General features: G+C 46.5%; 2 protein-coding genes across 2 annotated transcripts in view; one reads left to right on the forward strand and one right to left on the reverse strand.

Moving 5' to 3' along the window:
- Positions 1–23,512, forward strand: part of LOC132512911 (nuclear RNA export factor 3-like) — a 482,492-nt gene that overhangs the window by 132,303 nt on the left and 326,677 nt on the right. The gene's annotated exons all lie outside the window — the stretch shown is intronic.
- Positions 5,151–5,878, reverse strand: LOC132512913 (nuclear RNA export factor 5-like). The gene is made up of 3 exons (XM_060136952.1): positions 5,740–5,878; positions 5,543–5,623; positions 5,151–5,404 (listed from the first exon to the last, which is right to left on the reverse strand). The coding sequence occupies exons 1-3, from the start codon at positions 5,833–5,835 to the stop codon at positions 5,156–5,158; spliced, it is 426 nt and encodes a 141-aa protein (XP_059992935.1). The 5' UTR covers positions 5,836–5,878; the 3' UTR covers positions 5,151–5,155.

Raw genomic sequence — 23,512 nt, forward strand, 5'->3', positions numbered from 1 at the left:
TCTTGCTTTTCCAGAGGCTTATTCTTGGACCTAATTTACTCTGAGTCTCATCCCACAGATCTGGCTTAATTTGTGCAACTGGGACGACCGTCTGTAGGCAGGGCCTTCCTGGAGTTGGGAGATGAGCTGCATGACAGGCACACGGCTCTTAAAAACTGTTCTGCTTGTGAACGTACCAACCTTGGGACACTCTGGGTGCAGGGTACCAAGGGCACCAACCCACTTGGACCATACCTTTGTCCTCCTTTTCAAGTTAACATAGTGATTCCACATGTCTTACGGTGCAAAGCATGTTGGTATTCAGAACCCTGCTGAAGACGTAGGGGTACATACAGAGCACAGGGCACTCTGGTGCTTGGTGTCATGTCCCGTGTTCCTCTCAGGATGTGGAGCTGGGTCGTGGGATGCATTCTGGAGCAGCTCTCTGGAAGGGGGCTGCCTGGAGAGCCTAGGCAGAGTCTTCTTTTCCTTCTGGTCCCCAGGTGGTATCTGTAAACCTGTGTTAGTGGTCCCCTCAGGCTCCAGGGAGGTGGAAGTTCCCCATGCAGTCGGCTTGCTTGGACTCATTTGACCAGCCACCAGCCTTGAAAAATTATCCTTGCCTTTGTCAGGCTTCAGAGGAAGGGGTGATCTCCGGGTGACAGGCCAGGAGCCAAGGCACTAGGAGCAGAGCGGGGACTGGGCGCACAGCATTGCCTGCCACACCCCGGTGCCTCGTCAGCGGACAGAAGGGAGTCGGCTCTAGAGAAGGCTTTTCCTGCCTCCCCGGAAGCCCACCCGTAGGAGGCAGCTGGGGTTGGAGGGAGGGTGGAGGGCGGGCAGCCAGGAGCCTGCACCAGCAGCCTGGGCTCTGCCCACATCGCAGAGGGCCCTCCGGGGCTCCAGTTCAAGAAAATGGCATCTTTGAACATCAGCATGAGAGTAGAGTACATTTATTTCTATAATTCAGAGTTTCTTGCTTCATTTTAAAACCTCAAAGTTGTTCAACCTGAGTAAGAGCCTTAGAAAACAGTACCTACAGGTGGCGGCCCCTCCTCGCTCCATTTTCCTTCCTCCAGCTCCCTCCCGCCTTCTTGCAATGTAGGACTCAACTGTCATTTCACCTCAATTTCCCTGGAAAGTGGGTGGCAGCTTGGGGAAGGTTCTGTGGAAGCAAGTCTCTGGGGTGTGTTGCCTTTGTCCTCTCACTAGAAATGAGCTCCTTGGGCAGAGGCCTCAAGAGATGACAGTGAGGCCAGGAGGTGTGGTGGGTGCAGCAGCCTTTGTGACGGTGGCACAGGAGTGAGCAACATTGGAGGAGCCACTGTGTGGCGGGACTTGCCTTCAGGTCCTTTTGGAGTCCTTGCTGACTTTTCTTTTCTGGAGCATCTTTAATATTATATTATGATTTCATAAGAAAAAATTTTGAACTAAGGAAAATCATTCAGTGACACGTCACTAATACAATGCAAGTCGGTTCGAAATATAATACGAGACTTTTAAAGTTTCAGTTTCCTCAGTTACATAAAATAAGACAGCTGAACTAAAAATTTTGTCTCAGTCAGTGAGGCACAGTTCCTTCAGTGACTATTTGCAGCCACCGTGGAAGATAATTACTCAATGGAAAGTGACCTAGTACAGACCCAGAGGCCATCAGTTGACACCAGAGTATTAACTAAGTGATGCAGGATTGTAGAATTCCTGAGGTCTCTTTGTTTCCAGGAGGGAAACTGGAAATTGCCGTGCTCTGTCACCTGATAGCTATAATTAAGGTACTTTTGAAGAAGGAGTATGGGTAAGAGGGAGCACCTCCGCAGTCTTGGGGGTAGGCTGTGACAGCACCGTCACACATCTGAGGAAACCTTGGTTGAAGGGGAGTGGGGGAGTCCCAGCGGCTGGTGGAGGACTGAACCTGAAGGTGCGGCCCTGGGTCGCTGAGGTCACAGCGATGGGGAGACTCTGCACCAGCCTCCAACTCTGACATGTGGCCTCTGCGCCATCTCACCTCCCTGCCGTGTGGATGGTGCCTGGACCTCACACTTGGACTCTTAGCTGTGTTCTGGCTTTCTGCATCCTTAGTGGGCTCATGGTCTTATGTCCAATTTCCAGGTGACTGCAAGCCCTTGATGTGAGGGGTGAGGCCCACGGCCTTTGTGTCTCTGCCTGCATTTAGGGCAGGACTGTGCACACCAAGGCAGCGGGGCCTTCCTGGGGGGGAGGAGTGTAGGTTTTGGATTGAGGATGTGAATCTGGATCCCGGCTGCACAGCCTAATATCTGTGTGACTTTGGGTGAAACGATGATGATTGCGACAGCAACGGCGGAAGGGAATAATTCCTCGGCCTTGTCTGTGAAGTAAGGGTAGCCATGATGCGCACTGCACAGCGTTGGTGGTTCAAGTGAGATCATGTGTGTAAGCAGTCACTTTAGTTGCTTAGAAAATGCCATGAAGGCACTAAAATCAGGACGCTTGAGTTGAGTAGAATTGTTAAAGCATGTTAGTACGTAATCTTCATTAGTAAAGGACAGAAATTCATCCCAAACTGCTTCTTACAACCAGCATGATTTGTGGGCTGGGTTTAGGCACAGCTGGATCCAGGGCCCCCCATCTCTCGGGCCATGTCCCTCGTGCCCGCTTGTTTCTCAGGCTGGCTGCCTCCTGCAAGGTTGTGGACCTGCCCGTGGCTCTGGGCTCAGCTTTCTCGCTGCCGAGTCAGTGCCCCCAGCAGAAGACGCAGCGGAGACTGAGTGGCTGGATCTGGGCCCAGCCTGTGCCTGGCACTTGGCCTGGGGTTCCTGCCAAGTAAACAGAGAGACGGAGCCGGGGGATGAGGACCTCGGAGGAGAGCAGCTCTGTGAGCAGTTGGTGGACGGGGCACAGGGTCCCCGTATCAGCAGCAGATGCAGTTCCCTCGTGGGTTCCGAATCCCTCAAAGTGGGAGCTTTTCTCATGTGTCCCCCAGCCCAGCACAGCTACCAGCTTCCGTTACAAACCAAGCATTTGGCTATTTTTCTTGCTCTGGGAATGGTTGATAAAAAGTTTCTGTTTAGTTGAAGCATTGCAAAAGTTATACAGGAAAAATAAACAAATCTGAGAACCTGGCCAGTTGTGGCCTGGAGGGACATCAAAGGTTGGCCAGTCACCAGGCCCCACTTGCACTGGGGCGCTTTGTGTCCACCCTCAGGTCTGCAGACCTGGGGCTGGAAACCAGCTCCAAACGGCTGTGCTCGGGCTGGACGTGCTGAGCCCATGCTGGAGCAGCTGGTGGTCTGTACCGGCCTTCTTCCTGCCCCAGCCCGGGGCCCTGCCTGCCCGCCCCCCCTTCCACCCCTCGACCAGCCCACTCAGGCCTGCACCAGCCTCTGGCAGCTGCCTCTACATGGGTTGTATCTCACACCCTCTCACTCCTCAGCACTCAGCTCACTCGCCCCGTCTCCCAGTGAATCGCTCACAAGACCCCCAGGAGCCCTGTTAGCCCAGCTTGCAGAAGCTACAGGTCACTGGCCAGTTTCTCGCTGGGCCACTCTCGGAACGGGGCCCGGTGTGGTCCTGGTTTAGGGCAATGGGGACCATAGGAATGGGGACTGAGTTTGGAATCCTTTGACAGGAGAGGCGGGTGGGGGCAGCCTTTGTCCGGCTGGCTTTGGCAGTGGTCCTGAAAACTGTTTTCAGATCCCTGACGTAGCGGAGGGAGACCTCTGGTCCTGGGATGGACTCTTATCATATAAGAATAGCCCAAGCATTTTCACTCTCTAACATTTTAGTAGGTAATGATTTTTGTTATAAAGTATTTATAGTTATTGCGAAGTGAATTTTCTTGTCCCGATTTTGGAAAACAGCACAGGAAGAAGAAAATAAAAATCACCCATGATCCCACATCCATGGGTGTTGATGATGTTAGGGAAAGGGTGGTATGAGCCATGAGAACCAGTCAGATCTTAATCATGTCCCATTTGTTGGGCACCTTCTACGTGCCAGGCTCTGTGCTTGACGCTCGGAAAGCTCCACAGCCCCTCGGGTGTCACAGGTGAGGAACTGGGGCTCGGAATGGGTTGAAGAGGTTGGCTACAGCCACGCAGCAGGCCAGTGAGGAGAGAGCTGATGTGGGAATCCAGATCCAAGTAAGGGGGCAGCGACCATGAGTCAAGACCACAGCACACACACGTTTCTTTTAACCCAAGTCCCTTTTTAAGGGGCTCTTTTGCAAATAGCATCTAAAGCACCGAAAGATGCTGTGCAAGGGGTTTTACTCTGCGTGACTCAAGGCAGCAAAACGCAAGAGGGGAATGAAAGAACAAGACCAACCGCAGCAGGCCTCCCGAGTGGACCTCTCTGCCGTCTCTGGCCTCAACCCAGACGTGACTGTAAGAACCGCTCTGGAAACAGCTGATGACAGACTCTGTGCTTTCAACCTTTCTGTTTTCACTGTTGCCAGAAAAATAATCAGCTCTGTGTCTCAAGTGCTTGATAAAGTGGCCCAGACACCAGCTGTAGCTTAAAGCAGTTTCTGGTTTAGGTGCTTTTAGCCAACAGATGGGTGGCCTCCTGGGCTGAGTGTGGCGCCCACATCCGAGGACGGCCACACCCCTGTCCTCACCGCGTCTGCGTCTCGTTCTGTGCCTTCGGTCCTCCTTTGCCTGTGCTTCCGGAGGCTTGGGCTTGGGTTGAGAAGGGCAGTTCTGGGCTGGGCGTTGGCTGCCCGGGGGCTGTGCAGGAGGTGGGGAGCAGAGGTCGGTGCAAGGGCAGAGCCTTCTCTCTCCAGCCACAGCCATCCTGACTCTCTAGCTGATGATTTCTTCTGTAACTTCATTACGTACTTTTAGTTTTTCTTGGTTTGGGACCTCCTCTGCGGGCTTCCTCCTAAGGAGGACAGGACTCCCTCCCCTTCATGTCGCCGGCCTCAGCTGCAGTCATGGGGTTCCGGGAGCCTCCGCAGCCAGGGGGGGCCCAGGCCTCTGCCGAGAAGCTCACAGACGGTGGGAGCAGGCAGCGGGAGAAGGGAGGCCGCAGGCAGGGTAGAGGGTCTGTATTCGCACGCTCTTCCCCGGCCCGGCCTCCCGCAGCTGGCCTCCCTGGCCACTTCCTTGAGTAATCACCGTCCCCTGGGCCTACAGCCTCACCTCAGGGAAATTCTTTTCGATGACCTGCAGGGTGGCAGCCATGCAGCTTCTTCGATTCAGAAATATATCAATATCACAGCCCACCAAGTCTTCAGGAAGGAGAGGGGAGGGAATAGGATGGCTGAGTGGGGTGTGGGGCCAGCACCAGCCCCTCCCCACGTTACCATCCCTAAGTCTCCCTCCAGGAAGACCCCTCTGCCCTCACCCGCCCTAGAATTACTGCTGTCAGCCGTACCTGGGTCAAGGCGGAGCCTCTGGAGGTCGAGAGCTTGCTGGGAGACATCAAATCGTTTGCTCAAGGTCAGCTGCGGAGAGAGAGATGGAGAGAGCCGCTCTGAGGCTGTGGTGGTGGCAGGGAAATCGGGGGCGAGCGGGACGGGGGTCTGGAGGAAGGAGAGGTGGGTCTGAGCGCTGGTACACTACTCGCCGTGAGTCTCCATTACCTTTAGCTGCTCCATTTCTTCTGGCTTCAACTTATCCCGCACAGAGTAGGGAACAGCGGAGGGGCTGACAAAGACAGGTATCTGCAGGAAGAAGAGGTGGGGTAAGCACCAGGAACTCTAGTTCCAAAGAAGACAACCAGCCCCTGGCCTGTACTCCTTCCTCAGGACGAGGTACACGTAACGCCCTCGACACACACCTTTCGGCTCTCCTCGTCACGAATCTTGTAGCTGACATCCATCAGTGCAGAGGCAGTGCTAGCTTCCTGGACAAGGAACCGAGCCCCATTTTGCATAAAGTGGAACTACAGGGATTGAATGCAACAGCAATAGAATCAGAAGCCAGCAGACCCTGCTGAACCAGGTCTCTCTCTCCCCCTTCCCTGTGCCCACGCATCTGGCTTCAGCATCCTCTCTTACGTCCACTGGAGTGAAGTGGACACTGCAATGTCTCTGGATTGAGTTCATTAGCCATGTCCTGTCATACTTTATCCCATAAGGAATCTAAGCATGAAAAGAAGCGATGGGAGAGAGGACAGACAACAGGGAATTTAGGCTGGAGGACGAACCTTTTCCTGTTCTTTTCTGGCCTTCTACTAAGCTTTAAAGGGCTTCTAAAGAAGGGACCACTGGCATGATTTCTTATGGGTGTGCGTAATATGGATTTCCTAAATACTCTTTCTCTCCAGTCAAACTCTCTTCCAAATAATCAAGGTGTCAGAGATGATCTTCCTTTTATAAATTTCCAGGAGATCCTACCCGGTGCAGACACTGCTTGCCCCTCAGACAAGGTCTCCAGAGGCTCGACCCTCCATCTCCCACACTCAGCTTGCCAAGCTGAGACCTCCAATGTGGAGTCGCTCCATATCCTTGGCAGTAGTTTCCATCTTTGCTTTGAGACAGGCTCCTCCGTTCTCCTCACGGTCAGCCTGTTCCCTTTACATTGCTTCTCTGAACCTGCCCTTAGATGAACAAGACTGTTAACTCCTGGTAATAAAAAGGACAGATTACAAACTGTCCCCAGTGAAAGAAACCAGCATCTCTACATGAGACCAACACAACTCCCCCTGCCTTTTCTCTCCTGCACATTCCGTACATTTTACAGGATACTCACTGTGACCCTGAACCAGCTCCCTGGGGTTCCATCTTGTGTGTTCTCCCCCATTTCTCTCTCCAGAGGTTTTCTGTTTCTCCACACAGTAGTATGCATGTGGCCTTCACTGTGCCATCTCACTCCTCTCTTGTTGCCTCGGATGGTACAGGGAGAGCTGCAGGGGGGATGTGGAGAGAAGGACGGTGAGTGGCCATAAGTGCTAAGAAAGTCTTCTGTACACCCTCGCCTCTTTGACACCAGCACTACAATTAGGATTGCTCAACCATTATTTCACTTCTAGCATGCTTCAGTTTTGCAGTGAGAGAAGAAAAACAAGTCCACGGAGAGTGAGTGAGGTGCATAGTCCCAGGGGCTGTACAAACCCTGCTGCCTGGCCACTTACTGTCTTACTTGGGGGTCCTCCTGGACATCCCTCTTCACCACGTTTCCATCATCCTCCTGGAGGTGTGAGGGCTGAGGCTCACTCCCATCGTGTTCATAATGAGGGCACCTCTCGTCAGAATTACCTGGGAAAGAACTCCAACCTTTCTTTCTTCCTTGAGGTGATCTGCCACCGTCACTGTATTCTGAAAAGAGGAGCAAAAATACAAGTTTGCAGACACATCTGTGGTCCACTTACCACGTACCATGTCTTAGGCTAACAGCATGGTAGGGCAGGCCAAGTGCTAACCTGGCCTAAGGGACCAGTCCCACAAGCCTCAGAAAGGGCACTCTTCTGCCTGTGCAGAGAGGACAGCCTTATCCGACAGATGGCACTATCAGGGGAAGAATCGAGGAGGAGCAGGATGAGGAAGAGGACGACAAGGAGGACAAAGAGGGAGGAGGGAGGAGAGGACAACTGTGCTGAAACTTTTAAAACAGTGGTGCAGGACTGATAAAGAACCGAGGTGTATGCGTCCATGGGTTAGACTGGACACCAGTCATATAGATACCAGGAAGGCACCCGAATCTTGCCTTCTCTCAGGACTTTCCAGCAACCACACCAATACCTCTCTCATGCTTCCCAAATCCAATGAGCCACCAAACCGATTCCACTAACAACCAGCAAGCTAGCTGGACTTCCTTTGCCAGTGCACTTGGAGCTTTAATCTCAGGTGACACTGATGTAACGGCCTCCTGAACTGTCTCCCTCCCTCCAGCCTTGCCCTGAACAATACTCTGTTGGAAAGAGCCAGAGTGACCTCTCTATTGGGCCAGCCTGAAATGCCTTTCAGCTCAGCAGGCAACTCTTCCTAACTTCAGCCCTTCTATAACAAGGGTGTGAATGATAACCTGGAATGATGTTTCAACCACCATTTCCAAGTGTTTAGGGATTCTTCTTTTTGCTTTCTACAACTGGTTTCTAATTTGATTCCATCGTGGACAGGTAACACTCTGTGAGATTTCAATTCTTCTTTTTTTCTTTTTTCTTTTATTTATTTATTTTATTTTTAATTTAATTTTTTTTTTTTGCGGTACGCGGGCCTCTCACTGTTGTGGCCTCTCCCGTTGTGGAGCACAGGCTCCAGATGCGCAGGCTCAGCATCCATGGTTCACAGGTCCAGCCGGTCCACGGCATGTGGGATCTTCCTGGATTGGGGCACGGACCCGTGTCCCCTGCATCGGCAGGCGGACTCTCAACCACTGGGCCACAAGCGCAGCCCCTATTTTTATATTTTTTAAATAAATTTATTTCTTTATTTATGGCTGCATTGGGTCTTTGTTGCTGCACACGGGCTTTCTCTACTTGTGGCTAGCGGGGGCTACTCTTCGTTGCGGTGCACGGGCTTCTTGTTGTGGTGGCTTATCTTATTGCAGAGCATGGGCTCTAGGCATGCAGGCTTCAGTAGTTGTGGCACGTGGGCTCTAGAGCGCAGGCTCAGTAGTTGAGGTGCACGGGCGTAGCTGCTCCGCGGCATGTGGGATCTTCTTGACCAGGGCTCGAACGTGTGTTTCCTGCAATGGCAGGCGGATTCTTAACCACTGCACCACCAGGGAAGTCCCTCAATTCTTTTTGAATTTACTGACGCTTGTCTGATGGTCGAGGAGATGGTCTAACTTGGTGAATGTTACAGAGACCCTCGGGGAAAAAACTGTACTCTGCTGTTGTTGCGCAGACTGTTCTATTTATGTCATGCAGATCTCATTAGTTTACTGTGTTATTCAGATCTCCTATATCCTTGCTGATTTTCTCTCTAGCAATTCTGTCACTTGCTAAGGGGGAGGTGGGTGTGGAAAGCCCCCACTATAAATACAGATCTGGCTCTTTCTCCTTTCAGCTCCACCAGTTTTTGCTTCATGTACCTTGAGGCTCTGTTGTTTGGTGTGTACACATTTAGGATCTTTATGTCTCCCTGGTGTACTGATCCTTTCACCATTCTGTAAGGCCTCTCTTTGGCTCTTGTTCATTTTCTTTACTCTGACATCTACTGTACTGGATACTGAAGCTACAGGCATGCTTAGAAAGTGTCCTGGGTGTACCTCACCTTGTATTCACTCCTAGCAGCTGTGTTGCTGTTCGCCCCTCCACCCACAAATTCTCCCCTCCAGCATATCTAATTCACCATGTCAAAAGATTTGGAAGTTTTTCCGCACCTGCAGAAATAAGATCGTGTCAATTCTCTCTCCCATGGGTGGATTCATTAAGGGTATTTTATTTTTAACGCATTCCACTGAAACAGTGAACCAGCAGATAATCATACTAGTGGCTTGTGGGGAGGGAGGATTATGGTAATTACACTGTTACAAACCAGCTTCCTTTGGGTTGTAATACTTAAGGTTCTGTAGGTTTGTGTGCTGTGCCTTTTGTACATTAACTATTCCATGTTGTCTCAGGGCACGCTTATGAGTAAAGATCCGCCCACTGCTGATCACTCCACGATGGACTGATTACGACCAGGCCTCAGATGAACTCCTCTGGGGAGCCCTTGCTTTCCCTGTGTGGCCCGCTGTCAGGGCAATCCTGCTACTCACAACCTTGGGACCTTCCGTGTGTGGCACTGGAAGTGAAAGGAAACACAGATAGGGCATTTGACCCACAAATGCCACTTGCTCAGTCCCCAAACCTCGGAGGGGGCCTGGCGTGCTCTCTTTCTCCCACACTCCACATCCAACTGGTCAGGAGATTCTCTCGGCCCCTCTCTCAAAGTATGTCCAGAAGCCAGCCACTTCTCACCACCTTCATTACCACCACCCTGGCCAAGATACCAACAGCTACCTCCTGGACTGTACTGCTGTCCAGCTGGCCCCTCTGCTTTCATCCTGGCTCCCTTACCTGTCTCTTTTCAACCCAGCAGCAGAGAGCAAATCAAATCATTTCACTCCTCTGCTCAACACCACATAACGATGGTTTGAAGCCCACCAACATGTTCAAAAGCCAGGAGTTCATAATGACACTCATCAACAATAACAACAAGAAAGAGGAACCTTATTGGTGACCTTTGGAGAATGCCGGGCAACCAACTCACTTTCAGGAAAATCCAGCAATGAAAGGGAAAAATTCACATTTTAAAGGGAGCAGCAAGGGCATGTGGTCTATGTACGGTGTATAGAAAGAGTCAGAGTCATTTGCAAGAACCCACTTTCCTTCCGAAGTAACGTTGCCGAGGGGAAAGCGTAAAAGGGAGCTATATAACAGCTACCGCAGTCCCCCGGCTGACCAACTACGTCGGGTGCCTGAACAGGGCTAGAGACCTCCCTCATCAAGGTGATTCAGACATAGGAATCTCAGGCATTGCCTTGTTTTGGAACTCTTCCAGGAGAGTGGGTATGTGATCAAAAGCCACAGAGGGGTCATCACACACACACACGCGCCCACACACACGCTCACATGAACACACATACATTCACTTACTGAACATTTGCAACTCAGTCTGATTCCTGTCTCACAGTCGTGCTGCCAGAATCAAAGGTGATCTCAGGAGTATTTTAAAGCAACTAGTGCCTTCCGCTCAGGCTGCCTGGGTTGCCCCTCAGCCTCTACCACTTACGCGCTGATCCTCCCACGACGAAATAGTCGTTAGTATCCTTTATGACATCATGTGTATTCATATGGTGACTTCCTGTGTCGTTTTGGAATTCTACCTACATCATGGCTATGCCACTGAGTACATGGCAACAGCATCCCCACTATGGTAGGGAGAGAACACGGTGAGAAGCAAGCCAACACTTGCCCAGCAGCAACCAATGTTTGCTCAGTGATGGGCAGACTCACTAGATTTCTTTGACCTCTTCACAAACACCCCATGACGATTGTATCCACGGTCCCTTCTCAGGCTCACAGGGGTTAGATACAATAAATTTTCCATGATTCTCAGCCAAGTAAGTGGCAGAAGGGGGATTGTGTCCTCACCTATCAGTCTCCCTCCACATCCTAAGTGTTCCTCCAGCTACTGCACTGATTCTCCTTTAGTGGTGAGCTTTCAGGTCTCGGGGACAGATTTCTGTGAGCAGACCTGGGATGATGTTTTGTGACCAGGTGCTAGTTGCTCCTACTTGGGTGGGTCCAGGTACTTCAGACCAAGTGGAGATATCTGTCTTGAAGTAGAGGAGAAATCTCTCTAGATCACAGGGTTTGCAGGTTAGAAATCCCTTTGGGCTGGCAATACCTGGCATAGAATAACAACTAATTAATATCTGTTAAATGAATGTGTGTAATGGCGACTTGTGATCATCAACAAAGCCACATTTGAGAATCTGCAGATCTCAACCATTTCCACCCACATCTATTTATTTCAGACAAAAAAAAGAAAGAAAAACTGGGCTGCAAATCTGTTTCATAACCTGCTTGTAAAACTAGCATGTGTTGATTCTTGCTTTTGCAAAATTAATATTTTTCATTCACGTACAGTTAGAAATAGAGCTAAGCCCCTCCCTGTTGACTAACACTAATACTACAGCTTTTCTGATCACAGGAAGGGAGGCTTTTGCAAACAGTGGGGACGCAGAAACAAGGAGAAACTTTCCTTGAATCCAGCAGACACAGCTTCTTCCAGGATATCTGGTGGGTGGGGGAAGAAAGTTCCAGACCCACAGACATGACTGTGGGTGCTCAGCTTTGTGACAGACAGTAAGCATGGCTTATTTCTCAGAGGAAGAGAAAAGTGTGAGTGTGCATGGGTGTGTGTTAACATTTTGCATTATAAGCTTTTATAACTAGGTTACAGATACATGTATTCCAAATCATGTTGGTAAATGCACTGCCCTCCAAACTGGATCCTACTCTACATTTTCTGGATCTCACTGTATTACATATGACCAGTGTTTGCTCCTTGGTCTTAGTCTTAATATGCTCTTTAATGAGTCTTTTCATATTTGTGTTTGACTGATTTCTTTAGGGTTATAGAGCATCCCCAGTGGTGGAGGCCAAAGAACCCAGTGGAGCACAGCTTGGGCTTCAGGGTAGGTCCAGGACTTTAGTCCCTGCTCTTCAGCTTCCCAGAAGAACCACACCAATAGTTTTCAATGTAAGACATAGTTTTCTAAGGACGTGTGATGATAGTTACAGCAATATGCCTTTCCGCTAACAGTGTATGAGAGCCTAATTGCCTACAGTATGCTTAAACCATTCAGAAGTCATTCTTATACTTTGACCCAGACATTTCCCTTTTTGAATTTATCATACAAAATATTTCCTGCCTAAATATTTACCTACAGCTACATGGCTGTGCTTTACAGGCTCTTTGGCACAGAAGGACGATGGGACCAGAGTGACTGCTATTGTCAGAAGAGGGGTAGAAATGATTGTCATTGGAATCAAGCACAGGTGGAAAAGAAGGGACGTGAGTACCTGACATACAGAGAGTAAAGGCCAAAGGATGGATGTAGGGGCCGGAAAAATGAGGGTGAGCACTGGGAAGAGAATGAAACACACATGAAAAATGTCTCTAAGGACTGAATTCATCCTGGCCATATGCACACACCCTCTGGAAACCTTCCTTTCTTTCCATGTGTAGCTTGTCTGTCTCTGTTACGTCACCTTCAGTTTGAACACCAGAGAAACAGTTCCCACACAGTCTGAGAAAGGAGAGACAGTACAGGGCAACAGCGTGCAGCGATAGGCCTCTCAGACAGAAGGCTGGAGTTCAGGGCACCTTGGTCCCAGACCCCACACTCATCACTGCCTACCTGACTTTGTGAGTCCCATCCCAGTGCTCATTTCCGTCTGAACACAGAGTCACACATTAATGATTATGGGCAAAAGATTTGAGGTAAGATCGATCAGAGTTTGAATACTGGTGCTAAATTCTATGGTCCAAGGCAAGTAACTTTGACCTTACGGTGACTCAGTTCCTCTGCCCCCCTGCCCCGCCAAAGTGAAGACAGTAATAGTTTCTACCTCATCAGGTAATTGTGAGAATTGAGTTGGTATATGGAAATACATGGAAAGCCCCTGGAGAAGTGCCTGTGACCTAATGAGCACTACAAATAAGTTAGGTATTCCTAGGTCAGGTACTTAACACAGTATCTGGTGTTCAGTAAGGGGTGAATGTGTATGAGTAGCATTTGTTGTTATGAAAAGGAAGATGGACGGCTGTATGGGGGCAGGTTGCAGTGTCAGCTACTAATGTATCTTGTAAAGTGGCAATAGTAAAACCGGGCAGCCCCAGTGGGAAGCAACTTGACATACTGTTTAAGGGGACCAAAATTAAAAGTTCAGAGCCTGAAAAAGGCATGTGGAAGGATTAATGTGGGGGGGGGGCTGAAGTTCCCATTTCCAAATGCTGCTCAAAAAAAGAAAAAGCATCATTGTTCAAGAAACAGTTTGGGTTTAAGTGTTAGGTTACAAAAAGCAAGATAGAATATTCCTGACACCGCATGATACAATGTGAAAAAAAAAGTCAGGGTATAAAACTGTATATTACAGTATGGTTCCTCAGAAGAAGATATTAATGAATGTTAATGTTTTTATGGTTCCTCAGAAGAAGATATTAATGAATGCTTATGTTTTTATGTGTAATTATAAACATTAAGAAGTCAAGGCAAAGGAACGCGTGAGAGTGTCAACTATGTTTATAAATGGGTGACTGGAATGCAGAATTGTTATTCGTTCACATGTATGCTTTGCTTGTATGAAAGGATGTTTGTGTCTGGGTCAGCGTCTTCCCAGGTGCTTAGGGTGAAGCACTATACCTGTTGGCTCCTTACGCAGCATAACAAGGACAATTTGTCATTGATAAGCAGATATGAGTATCTCCTCACTGATTAATAAGCTGCAACACTTTACATGACTCACCCAACTTTTCCTGATCCGTGGTTCCTTACATGTAAGAATCAGGGGTTAGGGCTAACCGCCAGCTTAATCAAGATATAGAACACATACCACACTCCCTAAAGGTTCCCAGTTAATCTCTTCTTCTTGCCATGGCCCCATGCAAACTTTGATCTGCTATCCATTTCCATACATTAGCTTTTCCTGCTCTAGAATTCAGTATAAATGGAATCACACATCCTGTACTCCTTTGTGTCTGGCTTCTTTAACTTAGCATAATTTTTTTTCTAGAGATCCACCCGTGTTCTTGCCTTTTTATTGCTGGGTAATATACCATTGTATTGATTTGTTTACCTTTAATGTTGTTTCAATCAAGTTTCAGGAGGTAGTGAAAGTCCAACCTCGTGTTCAATCAGCCATCTTCCTGGTCAGTGTTCTTTTCTTATACAATGGATATAATTTCAACCTTTACCACTCCATTATCTCTCTAGAGAAATACTATCTTTAGGTCTTTTCCAGGCTTTTCTCTTTTTCCTGTTTCCTTAGTACCAATCACTCCATGTGTTGCGTTTGTTCTGTCCCTTCCATGCTTACCCTGTGTTGTGACAGTCTGCTGAAGAGAAGACTTCACTGTCGAGTCAGCCCTGGGCTCCTGATTGCTTGGCTTTAACCCATACCTGGCTCTGGGCTCATCAGTGGTTTAGCCTTCCTCCCTGACCCTAGCACTGGGGGCCCCTGCCTTACCGCTGTGTTTTCCCATTCCCTCCCTCCCTCGCTCACTCCCTCCCTCCCTCGTTCCTTCCCTTCCTTCTTTCCTTCCTTGAAGGAGAGCATTCTCCGTTTATTACATGGGAATTCTTATTTCATACTTTCCACCACAGTTATGTATTTATTATGATTGGAATATTCTATGTATTCATTATTGGAATATTATTTTTCCAAAACCATGATTATAAGATTTTTAAACTAAATATTGTAAAATACTTGCACTCTCATCATTTAAATTGTTCAGGCAGTTCTCAACCTCGTTTACACACTAGAGTCACTTGGAAAGATTGAAAAAGTCACTAGCGCCAGCCTACACCCACAACAATTAAAACAGATTTGGGGGCAGAACCAAGCAATCACATTTTTAAAACTCGTCATGTGATTGCAGTGTGCAACCAAGGTTGAAAACCACTATGTTAAAAGGCATCGGCTTTGGGGTTATGCTTGGCAGAAGACCTTAGGAATGCCTGCCACCTCACTTTGCTGACTTTCCACTCAGTGCTCTTTTTGGGGACCTAGTGATTCCATTAGCTTACAGTGGGGATTGGTAAACTGTGGTCCACGAGCCTGTTTCTGTATGACCTGCAAGCTAAGAATGTTTTTCCATAGTCGAATGGTTAAAAAAAATCCATAGAAGAATCGTATTTCCGGCATGTGAAAAGTATTTGAAATTCACATGTCCCTGCCCGTATATAAAGTTTTATAGGAAGACAGCCATGCTGTGTCTGTGGCAGCTTTTGCTCTACAATGCAGATCTGAATAGCTCCATCGGAAACTGAAAGGCCTGCAAAGCCTCAAATATTGGTCATCTGGGCCTTTCCAGGAAAAGTTTTTTGAGCTCTGGCTTAAGAGCATGTGTCCTTAAAGCAAATGCACAGTAACAGCGGTAAATGGCTGACTGTCCCTTTGGCTAAGCCTGTGAAGAAAATTTACTGTAGTTACTTGCGACTTCACTGTAGGGTCCTTCCTTCGTAGTCCACTCATTCATCGTGTTCTGGGTCAAGTGTGGGAATTGAGTAAGGGACTACCATTCGCCATCACGATAGCTCGAGTCACCAAATCTATAGCTTGATTTATTTATTTTTATGTTCTTATATTTTATTATAAATAAATACTTATCTATATTTTATTTATTTTTACACTGATCAAATGCAACTTTGGAGTATGTTCAGATATTTCAAGATCCAAGGGATCTGTTGATCAATTAGCCACCTTCAACGATTGCTGTAGGTCAAACCAATGTGACTACCCTTCCAGCCTTGCTGCTTATTAAGGTAAACAGCACTCACCTTGAGTCAGGAGGTTAAGTGCTCCTACTGGGCCTGCAACTCCAGGACCACAACATCCCCACTGAAATGAGGGGATCTCCCATCTCATCTGTGGCCTACACAAGTCAGCCACTTCAGAACACTTCGAAGATGAAGATGCCCTCTGCACTAATATGTTTCTCAGTGCTGTGGGGAAGGGAGCATCCTGTGAGTCCCTAACAGCATCTGTTTGGTCCACCGACACATTGACTTCAAAGGCATTTCATTCAAGTGACCACAGGCAACAACTCCTGCAACTGTTTCACCATTGTGTGCCATGGAACACCAATATTTCATCCTCTAATGTCACTTGGATCCTTACTGTCTTCAGATCCACCTACGCCAAATACCTTTTCTCAGATTCCCACTTCCTCAGGGCCCTTGGCTTGCAACCACTTTTGGTGTCAAGTACTCTTTCAGTCAAAGTTCCCACTTGCCTATGCCAGCTATTCGTTCTAATAGCTATTTTATAAAAATAAGACACTGTTAATAAAATATATTCCATAGCTGACAAAAACTCTGTGAGGGCCAGAAAAGCCGGCTTGGATGCTATGCAGCCAGGGGAAGTCCACTCACGCTTTGGGACTGCTATAGCTGAAACACCACTGCTGCCTGTGTGCTAACTGACATGTATGCATTCCAGGCACTCTGCTGTGACTGCTCCGTAAGAACCAGAGATCCCTCCCATCATACACAGTTGACCATGTCACTGAGCCATACGTGGCTCCCATGTCATTCAGTTACGCCTCCAAGTCTCAGGATGGTGCGTATGCTTGAAACCACCGATATCCCATTTAGAACCCGAGCTGTAAGGGGTTCTGGTTAATGTGTACACACACACACACACACACACACACACACACACACACACACTGGTTTCATGTTTTTAGCTTTTTGGTCACTAAAGAACAGGAAAGCTTATGAGTGTTCATGTATGTCAGAAGAGTTGCCAATGGAATCCGATTCATCGTTGATTTTATAGAACGTTATAATTTTTGCTTCTGTAAATGGTATATTCCGAATGGAAATGGTACTTTCTATTTGTTACAATTATTTTGTGTATATTAGTCTTATACTCAACAAACTTATTAATCTCTATCATTAATCTTAGTTTCCTTAGCGTCTCTTGAATTTACATGAAGGTAACTATGTTATCTTGACAGCTTTATTTTCCCTTGTACACATTTATTAATTCCCATGTATATAGATGCATATATACATTCTGGCTCACTGTACTACCTAGGAGATGTAGTATGATGCTAAAACAAAGTGGTCATGTAAGTCATCTTTGTCTCTCTTCTGATTTTAAAGGGAATGCTTCCAACATTTCGCTATTAAGTATGATGTTTGATGTAGTTTACCCTATTTTTAATATCTGTTGTCAGTCTAAAGAAACATCTTTCAATTTATGAATTGCTGAGAATTCCTGTTATTGTCAGTTTTACTGCTGATTGGTTGTTTCAATTTTTGTAGGCCTTATTTTACTGAATATTTTGTGATAATCCTCCTTCCTTTATTTCACTAATGGGCTAAGTTAACTTCACAGATCTCCTAATGTTAAACCAATGTGGCATGCTTGGGATTAAACACGACTTTGTCATACTGTGTTTCCTGTCTTCGCCGTGGCAGGATTTAGCTTGCTATTAATTTATGTATACGTTTTGCATTTGTGTAACTAACTGAGACTGGCTAATAATTTTGCCTTCTCGTGTATTCTTTGTCAAGAATACGTTTAATAATATTAAGATTTTCTGTTTCTTTAGCATGGAAAATCGTGTTATTCTCTGGGATTGATCTGTTTTCTCTAAATTTTAAATTTATCAGCATATCTTTTCCATAACACTGTTGTATCTTTTGAATCTTTGCTGAAACTGAAAGTGTGGCAGCTTTTCTCATTTCAGAGTGGCTTCTCCATGCCATATCTCTAATTTTCTTGACCCTTGTTGCCAGATGTTTCCTTATTAGCTTATCTCTCTAAAGTGCTTGCAGCTGGCATTTTTTTATTGTTGTTGGTCTCTGTCATATCTGTTATCAGTTCCGTTCATTTCTGTTCTTATTTTTATTATTTTTCCTTGAAAAGGGTGGAAAGATAGATTAAATTTTATAAAGTAAATGATCCATGAACAGGCTTTTCATCTACCACCATGCTTTATTTTCTAATTTTTATGTTTGAATATAATGAACACTCAAGTATCCAAGCCATTCATCTGTTTGGAAGAGGCCCGCAGCTTTGCAGTGCTGCCACTGCCACCACATGTATTCAGTTCCACTGTTGGCACATCAGATGTTTAAGGAAGAGGGAACTGGAGCACTACTGCTAAGTACAGCTGACCCTGGAACAACAGGGTTTGAACTGCGTGGGTCTGCTTATACTGGCATTTTTTCAACAAATGTATAAAAAGTACTCGTGTATAACATCGTGTACAAGACAGGTATTGAAGTGGATAGCCTATCCTTACACAGGCATAAGGTGAATGATATTTAATAAAAAATTAATGACGTGTTAGTTTTCTTACTGTTTTATAACTTTGCTTTCAAAGAATTACATACCAGTACAGTACGTCTCTCTGTCTCTCTGTCTCTCTGTCTCTCTCTGTCTCTGTCTCATAATTGGAGAAACTACACATCAGCCTATCATCACCACTGGTATGTGTTTTTTTAGTATAACAATGTTTCCAATGCTGTATCATGAAGATGACTGTGATACTGTATGCCATAAAAGTTTTATAATGATTCATTCATTAGTGTATGGTCTAGGCTAGCATGAAGCAATGGTATCCATCACACTAGACAACCATAAAGCAATCATATTGCTGCTTCTTTGTTATCAATGCACGGATCCCGATACCTGTAAAAAAAATATGAATTTCTTTGTCACATGATCTTTCTACTTTTGGTGTCTAGTGTTAGTAGTACATATAACATCTACCATGTTTTGTATCACATAAGACAGTATTGATATAGGTACTGACGGACAGACGATTCATTTTGTAAGCAGATGATGCAAATTTTCGGTATCAATAAATACAGCACAGTACTGTAAATGTATTTTCTCTTCCTTATGATTTTCTTAATAACATTTTCTTTCCTCTGGCTTACTTTATTGCAAGAATACACTATATAACACATATAACACACAAAATATGTGTTAATCCACTGTTTATGTTATCAGGAAGGCTTCCAGTCAACAGTAGGCTATTAGTAGTTACGTTTTGGGGGGACTCAAAAGTTATCTGCAGAGTTTTGACTGTGCAGGGGGTCGGCGTCCCCAACCCCCGCGTTGTTCAGGGGTCAAGGGTATACATGTATTTCATTTAAGAGAATAGCATACAATTTAGAAAAGAGTATGTAAAGAACATCGACTTTGAAAACATACCTGTCTGGATTCAAATCCTGCTCTGTCCCATACTGCCCATGTGACTTTACGCAAGTACTCAATCTCTCTGCATTTCAGTTGCGTCATACAGCAGTCAGTGGTCCTGTTTGCCAAGTGTTTCCATTTCTCCCCTGTTCCAGGCCCCTGGAAGAACCGCACTTCTTGCTTTATCCCCTTTGTTTGGGCAGGGCCATAAATGTGAGTAGTTCTGGCTAATGGGTTTGAGTGATATGTGAAATAATTGTGGGCCACAACATATGGTTGTTGGTGTGAGACCTCCCTCCAGGCCCAGGGCCCTCTTCCCCTCAGGCACAGCGAATGACAACTTTCTAGATGGTAGCTGCTCTGTCGGGTTCAGTCTCCAAGTCATTCCAGTAAGAAGAGATCAGATCTCCGACATCCACCATCCTGTGATGGACGTGCACCTGCCATGGACATGTAGTGGGAGTGAGGAATAAGCCAGTGATATTTGGGGATTGTCTATGACCACAGCATAGCTCAGCCTCTCCTGACTCACGAATCTCATCTGCCAACTGAAATAACACCCTCTCAGGATTTTTCTGAGGGTGAAATGACTTAACTTACATGACGAGGTTATCACAGTGCTTGACATATAATAGGGACTCAAAACATGGCAGCTTTAATTATTACATAATAATAAAACTGTTTTCGAAAACTGTAGGATATTTGTATAAAATGAGAGGTATTGTGTCTGCTCATCCTGACAGGTAAGTTGTACTTTTCTTTCCAGAGCGGGGCAGTATATTTGTTGCTATAGAGAAGACTGCTTAATGATGTGCACTTACGCACTTGTCTTTGCCACCACGCTAGCAGACATATGTTTAGAAATTGAGGTTACCTCTGAAGACTAAAAAGTGAATAGATTTAAGCAGGAGAGAGACTGGCTGATGAGATAAGATAAAATGCATTTCAGAGCAATAAGTAATTTCTTAAAGAGAAGAAGAATAGATTATAATAATTATATACATACATTCTCTTGCTCTTAGTAAGCAAAGGCACAAGGTTTTAAAGTGGTAGGAGATTTAGTGTGGACAGGTCTTTCCAGAATATTTTCTGGCAACACTCGTTCCTCCGATGCTCTGTGGAAAAATGTATCATCCCTGCATAAGTTGGGGAAACTATCCTTGCCTTTGACATTCATATTGCATATTAGCATATTATCTAAAAAACATCCTATGGTATGGAAATTCATTTACCTCTAGTCCTGTATGTTCCACATGTCTCTGAAGTAGAGTCCAATTTCGTTGTTGCTGTTTTTTGTGGCCCTAGTGTTTTGCAGAACAAGCTTGGAAATGCTGAAGTGAGAGAAAAATAAAGTGGATTATTTAAGCATCATGTAATATAAATTATCACAAGTGACAATATTCTTGAGCCATGTATCAAGAAGTATTTCTCCCCCATAAATGTAAACACAATCTCGCTATCTGCTCAACTTGACTCATTCAATACCACTTTTCATGACAGGCCAGGACCCTGCTGCTGAGAGATGACATCCAAGTCCATGAACCCCAGCCACCCCGTCCACGGCCGCCCCACCCACCCAGGCCAGGCCATCCTCCTCCTCCACTTCACTCTCTACCAGCAGCTGCTCCCGTAAGTCCAGGTTCAGGTCGCACACACCCACAGGCTTTCTCTGCCAGCTGTACAACAGTTAGGCCGTATCCAGAAGCCCCCTCCCGCCCCCCACCTCCGTCCAACACTCTCTCTCGGGCCCTTGGCTCTTTGCCGGACCTCGATCTGACATTGCTTGGGCGCCTCTAAAAGCCCAGTTCCCTGAGTAAACTTCTAGTATCGGCGGGGGCACCTCCTACCCGAGTACCACCCACCGCGGCAGGATATAAAAGTTGGTGGAAAGGTTGGGATCTGAGCCAGAGTCTCCTCAAAGTCCCCCCTCAGCCAGAGCGCCCACCACAGCTCTAAAGGTCTTCTGCACCTATGGGTCTGACTCTTCTGGAGGTTAAGCCGAACTGCAGTTGAATAGACCCTCCCCACTCTTAAAGAGCAGACCCTCCTGCACGACCGTAGGTGATCACATGATTTCGGGGACCACCTGAACCACCGAACTGAGGAGCCCTCAATCTTCACGTGACTGAGGGGCCTGAGTCTCACCTGACCACATGATGGCACATGTCCATAAGGTCCACTTGACCAACAGCGAGTGGTTCAGAAGCTGCAGAGCTGACATGAGTGGAAGAACTTTGGGTGCCACGTGTGGTAGGAGACACACTGTTGCCCATACATGGATATACAGTGTTTAGTAGCCCACAACCTTCACGTGATGGAGATTGCTGAACTTGACATGTACCCTGCTGGGAAGGGTACCAGAGCATAGCATCCACATAACCGTAAGCAGTAGATCACATCAGCTGAGGTTACCACATGCTGGTAGCTAGTCAGGGTCACATGAGAGAAGGAGCCACGTGACACGCAGGGTTCAGGAGTCCACCATGCTCTAGTGACTTGAAGGGCTGGAGCTACCACGGGGTCATGGCAGCAACAGGGCCAAAGAGACCACATGCCCTTTGGGTTTAAGGGCCTAGGGTTCTGACCGGACAGGAAGGGCTGGGCCTGTCAGGTAACTATTGTCCACAGGATGGCAGCAGCCACATGATCCGCAGCTTTAGGATCCCACAAATCTCATGTGCCTGGGAGGGCTGAGTCAGCTTTCTGACAGTAGGGTCCAATGACAGTGGGGTCCAATGACAGTAGGGTTCTACTTGATCTGCAAGTTTCAGGGGAACATTACCTTCGGGAGAACAGGAGATCTGAGATTGCCCACATTCCTCATCTGCTCTGTGATTTTGGTGCCTCCGAGTGACCTTCTAAGCGCACAAGCTTGGGCTTTACGTACACCCACCCCACTCTAACGTGTTAATTTTATGTGCTTTTTTTCCCGCCCCATAGCACATGAAATTTAACACATAACAAATTAACACATGAGGATGAAATAAGTCCTCCCCCAAACCACGGTCCTGGGCATGCTGTAGAAAGTACTGTTAAGAGCCTAAGCAGTGGGTACAGGTAAGCGCTGTTGACTTCAGTTTCAGGCAGGTCTAAAGGAAATTAAACCAAATCTAATGAGTTGTAGTTGTTAATTTCGGAGGCAAAGTGTATAGTGATTACTGCGGGCCATGCACTTGAGAAGGATAACTCATTTAAGAGAGGTAACTCTATAGATTACGTACTGTTACAGAACTTTACAGATGCGAACACTGAAGTCCAGAGGTATTAAATCAATCACTTGACTAAGAGGTCACGGATATTGCAGGTGGCACACCAGGACTGGCCCACAGGTCGTCTGGCTTCAGACTCTGTGTTCTGCTCACCCACCAGGTTCCTCACCAGAAGGTAACATTGGGTACACCCTAACTACTTCAGAAAATCTGGCAAATCAGCCCCACTTACTGAAAAGTTGAGATCTTGAGAGAGCTCTTTGGGATGCCACGCTAATTAGACCCAAATTTGAGTCTATTTCATGGCCTCTGTTTAAGGTTTGTGTATAGATATAAACGTATCTCTAATATGTGAAATATGTGTATATGAGTTGTTTATGAATTGCTTGATGATAGCTGAAAACATTTCCTTCTTTTAAATAAACACTGAAAAGAAGGTATCATAAAGTTTAGTCACCATACTCCCCGTGCCTGAATTACAACAATTACAAATGAGTGGAATCTGAATTCATTAGGGTTTACAGTGCATATTCCGTCTGTGTCTGCACAGAAAGAACAGAGAAAGGAGTAGGACAATATATATTGTAGGGGTTTTTTTATTGCAAATCCAGAAACACCTATTTTGCTGATTTGTGTGGGAAGCTGCAGGATCATCAGTATGTCCAAAATAAGTGTGATCTGATCTTTCTGGTTTGCTGGCCTCGGTAAACGATGCTTTACATTGTTTGGATTATTTTGCTAGGTTCCTGCAATGTGGCATGGCTGCATAAATGAGCTGAAGAAAATGCAACAGATCAAACTTTCCACTGTTGAGGTATTAAGAAAGACAAGAGACTCTGTTGAGGTATTAAAGTTGAGGTATTAAGAAAGACAAGAGACTCTGTGGTTCTAGGCCTACTGAAAAATGTCCTAGTTTGGTGTAAAGAATTGTAAGAGAAGACAGTTATTCGTGCAGGTCACTGTGTCTCATGTAACTGTGGAGAATTATTTGTGGGACACATAAATTCAGGAGACAAAAAAGGAGG

The sequence above is a fragment of the Lagenorhynchus albirostris genome, chromosome X (assembly GCF_949774975.1).
Source record: "Lagenorhynchus albirostris chromosome X, mLagAlb1.1, whole genome shotgun sequence".
In the NCBI taxonomy this organism is placed as follows: Eukaryota; Metazoa; Chordata; class Mammalia; order Artiodactyla; family Delphinidae; genus Lagenorhynchus; species Lagenorhynchus albirostris.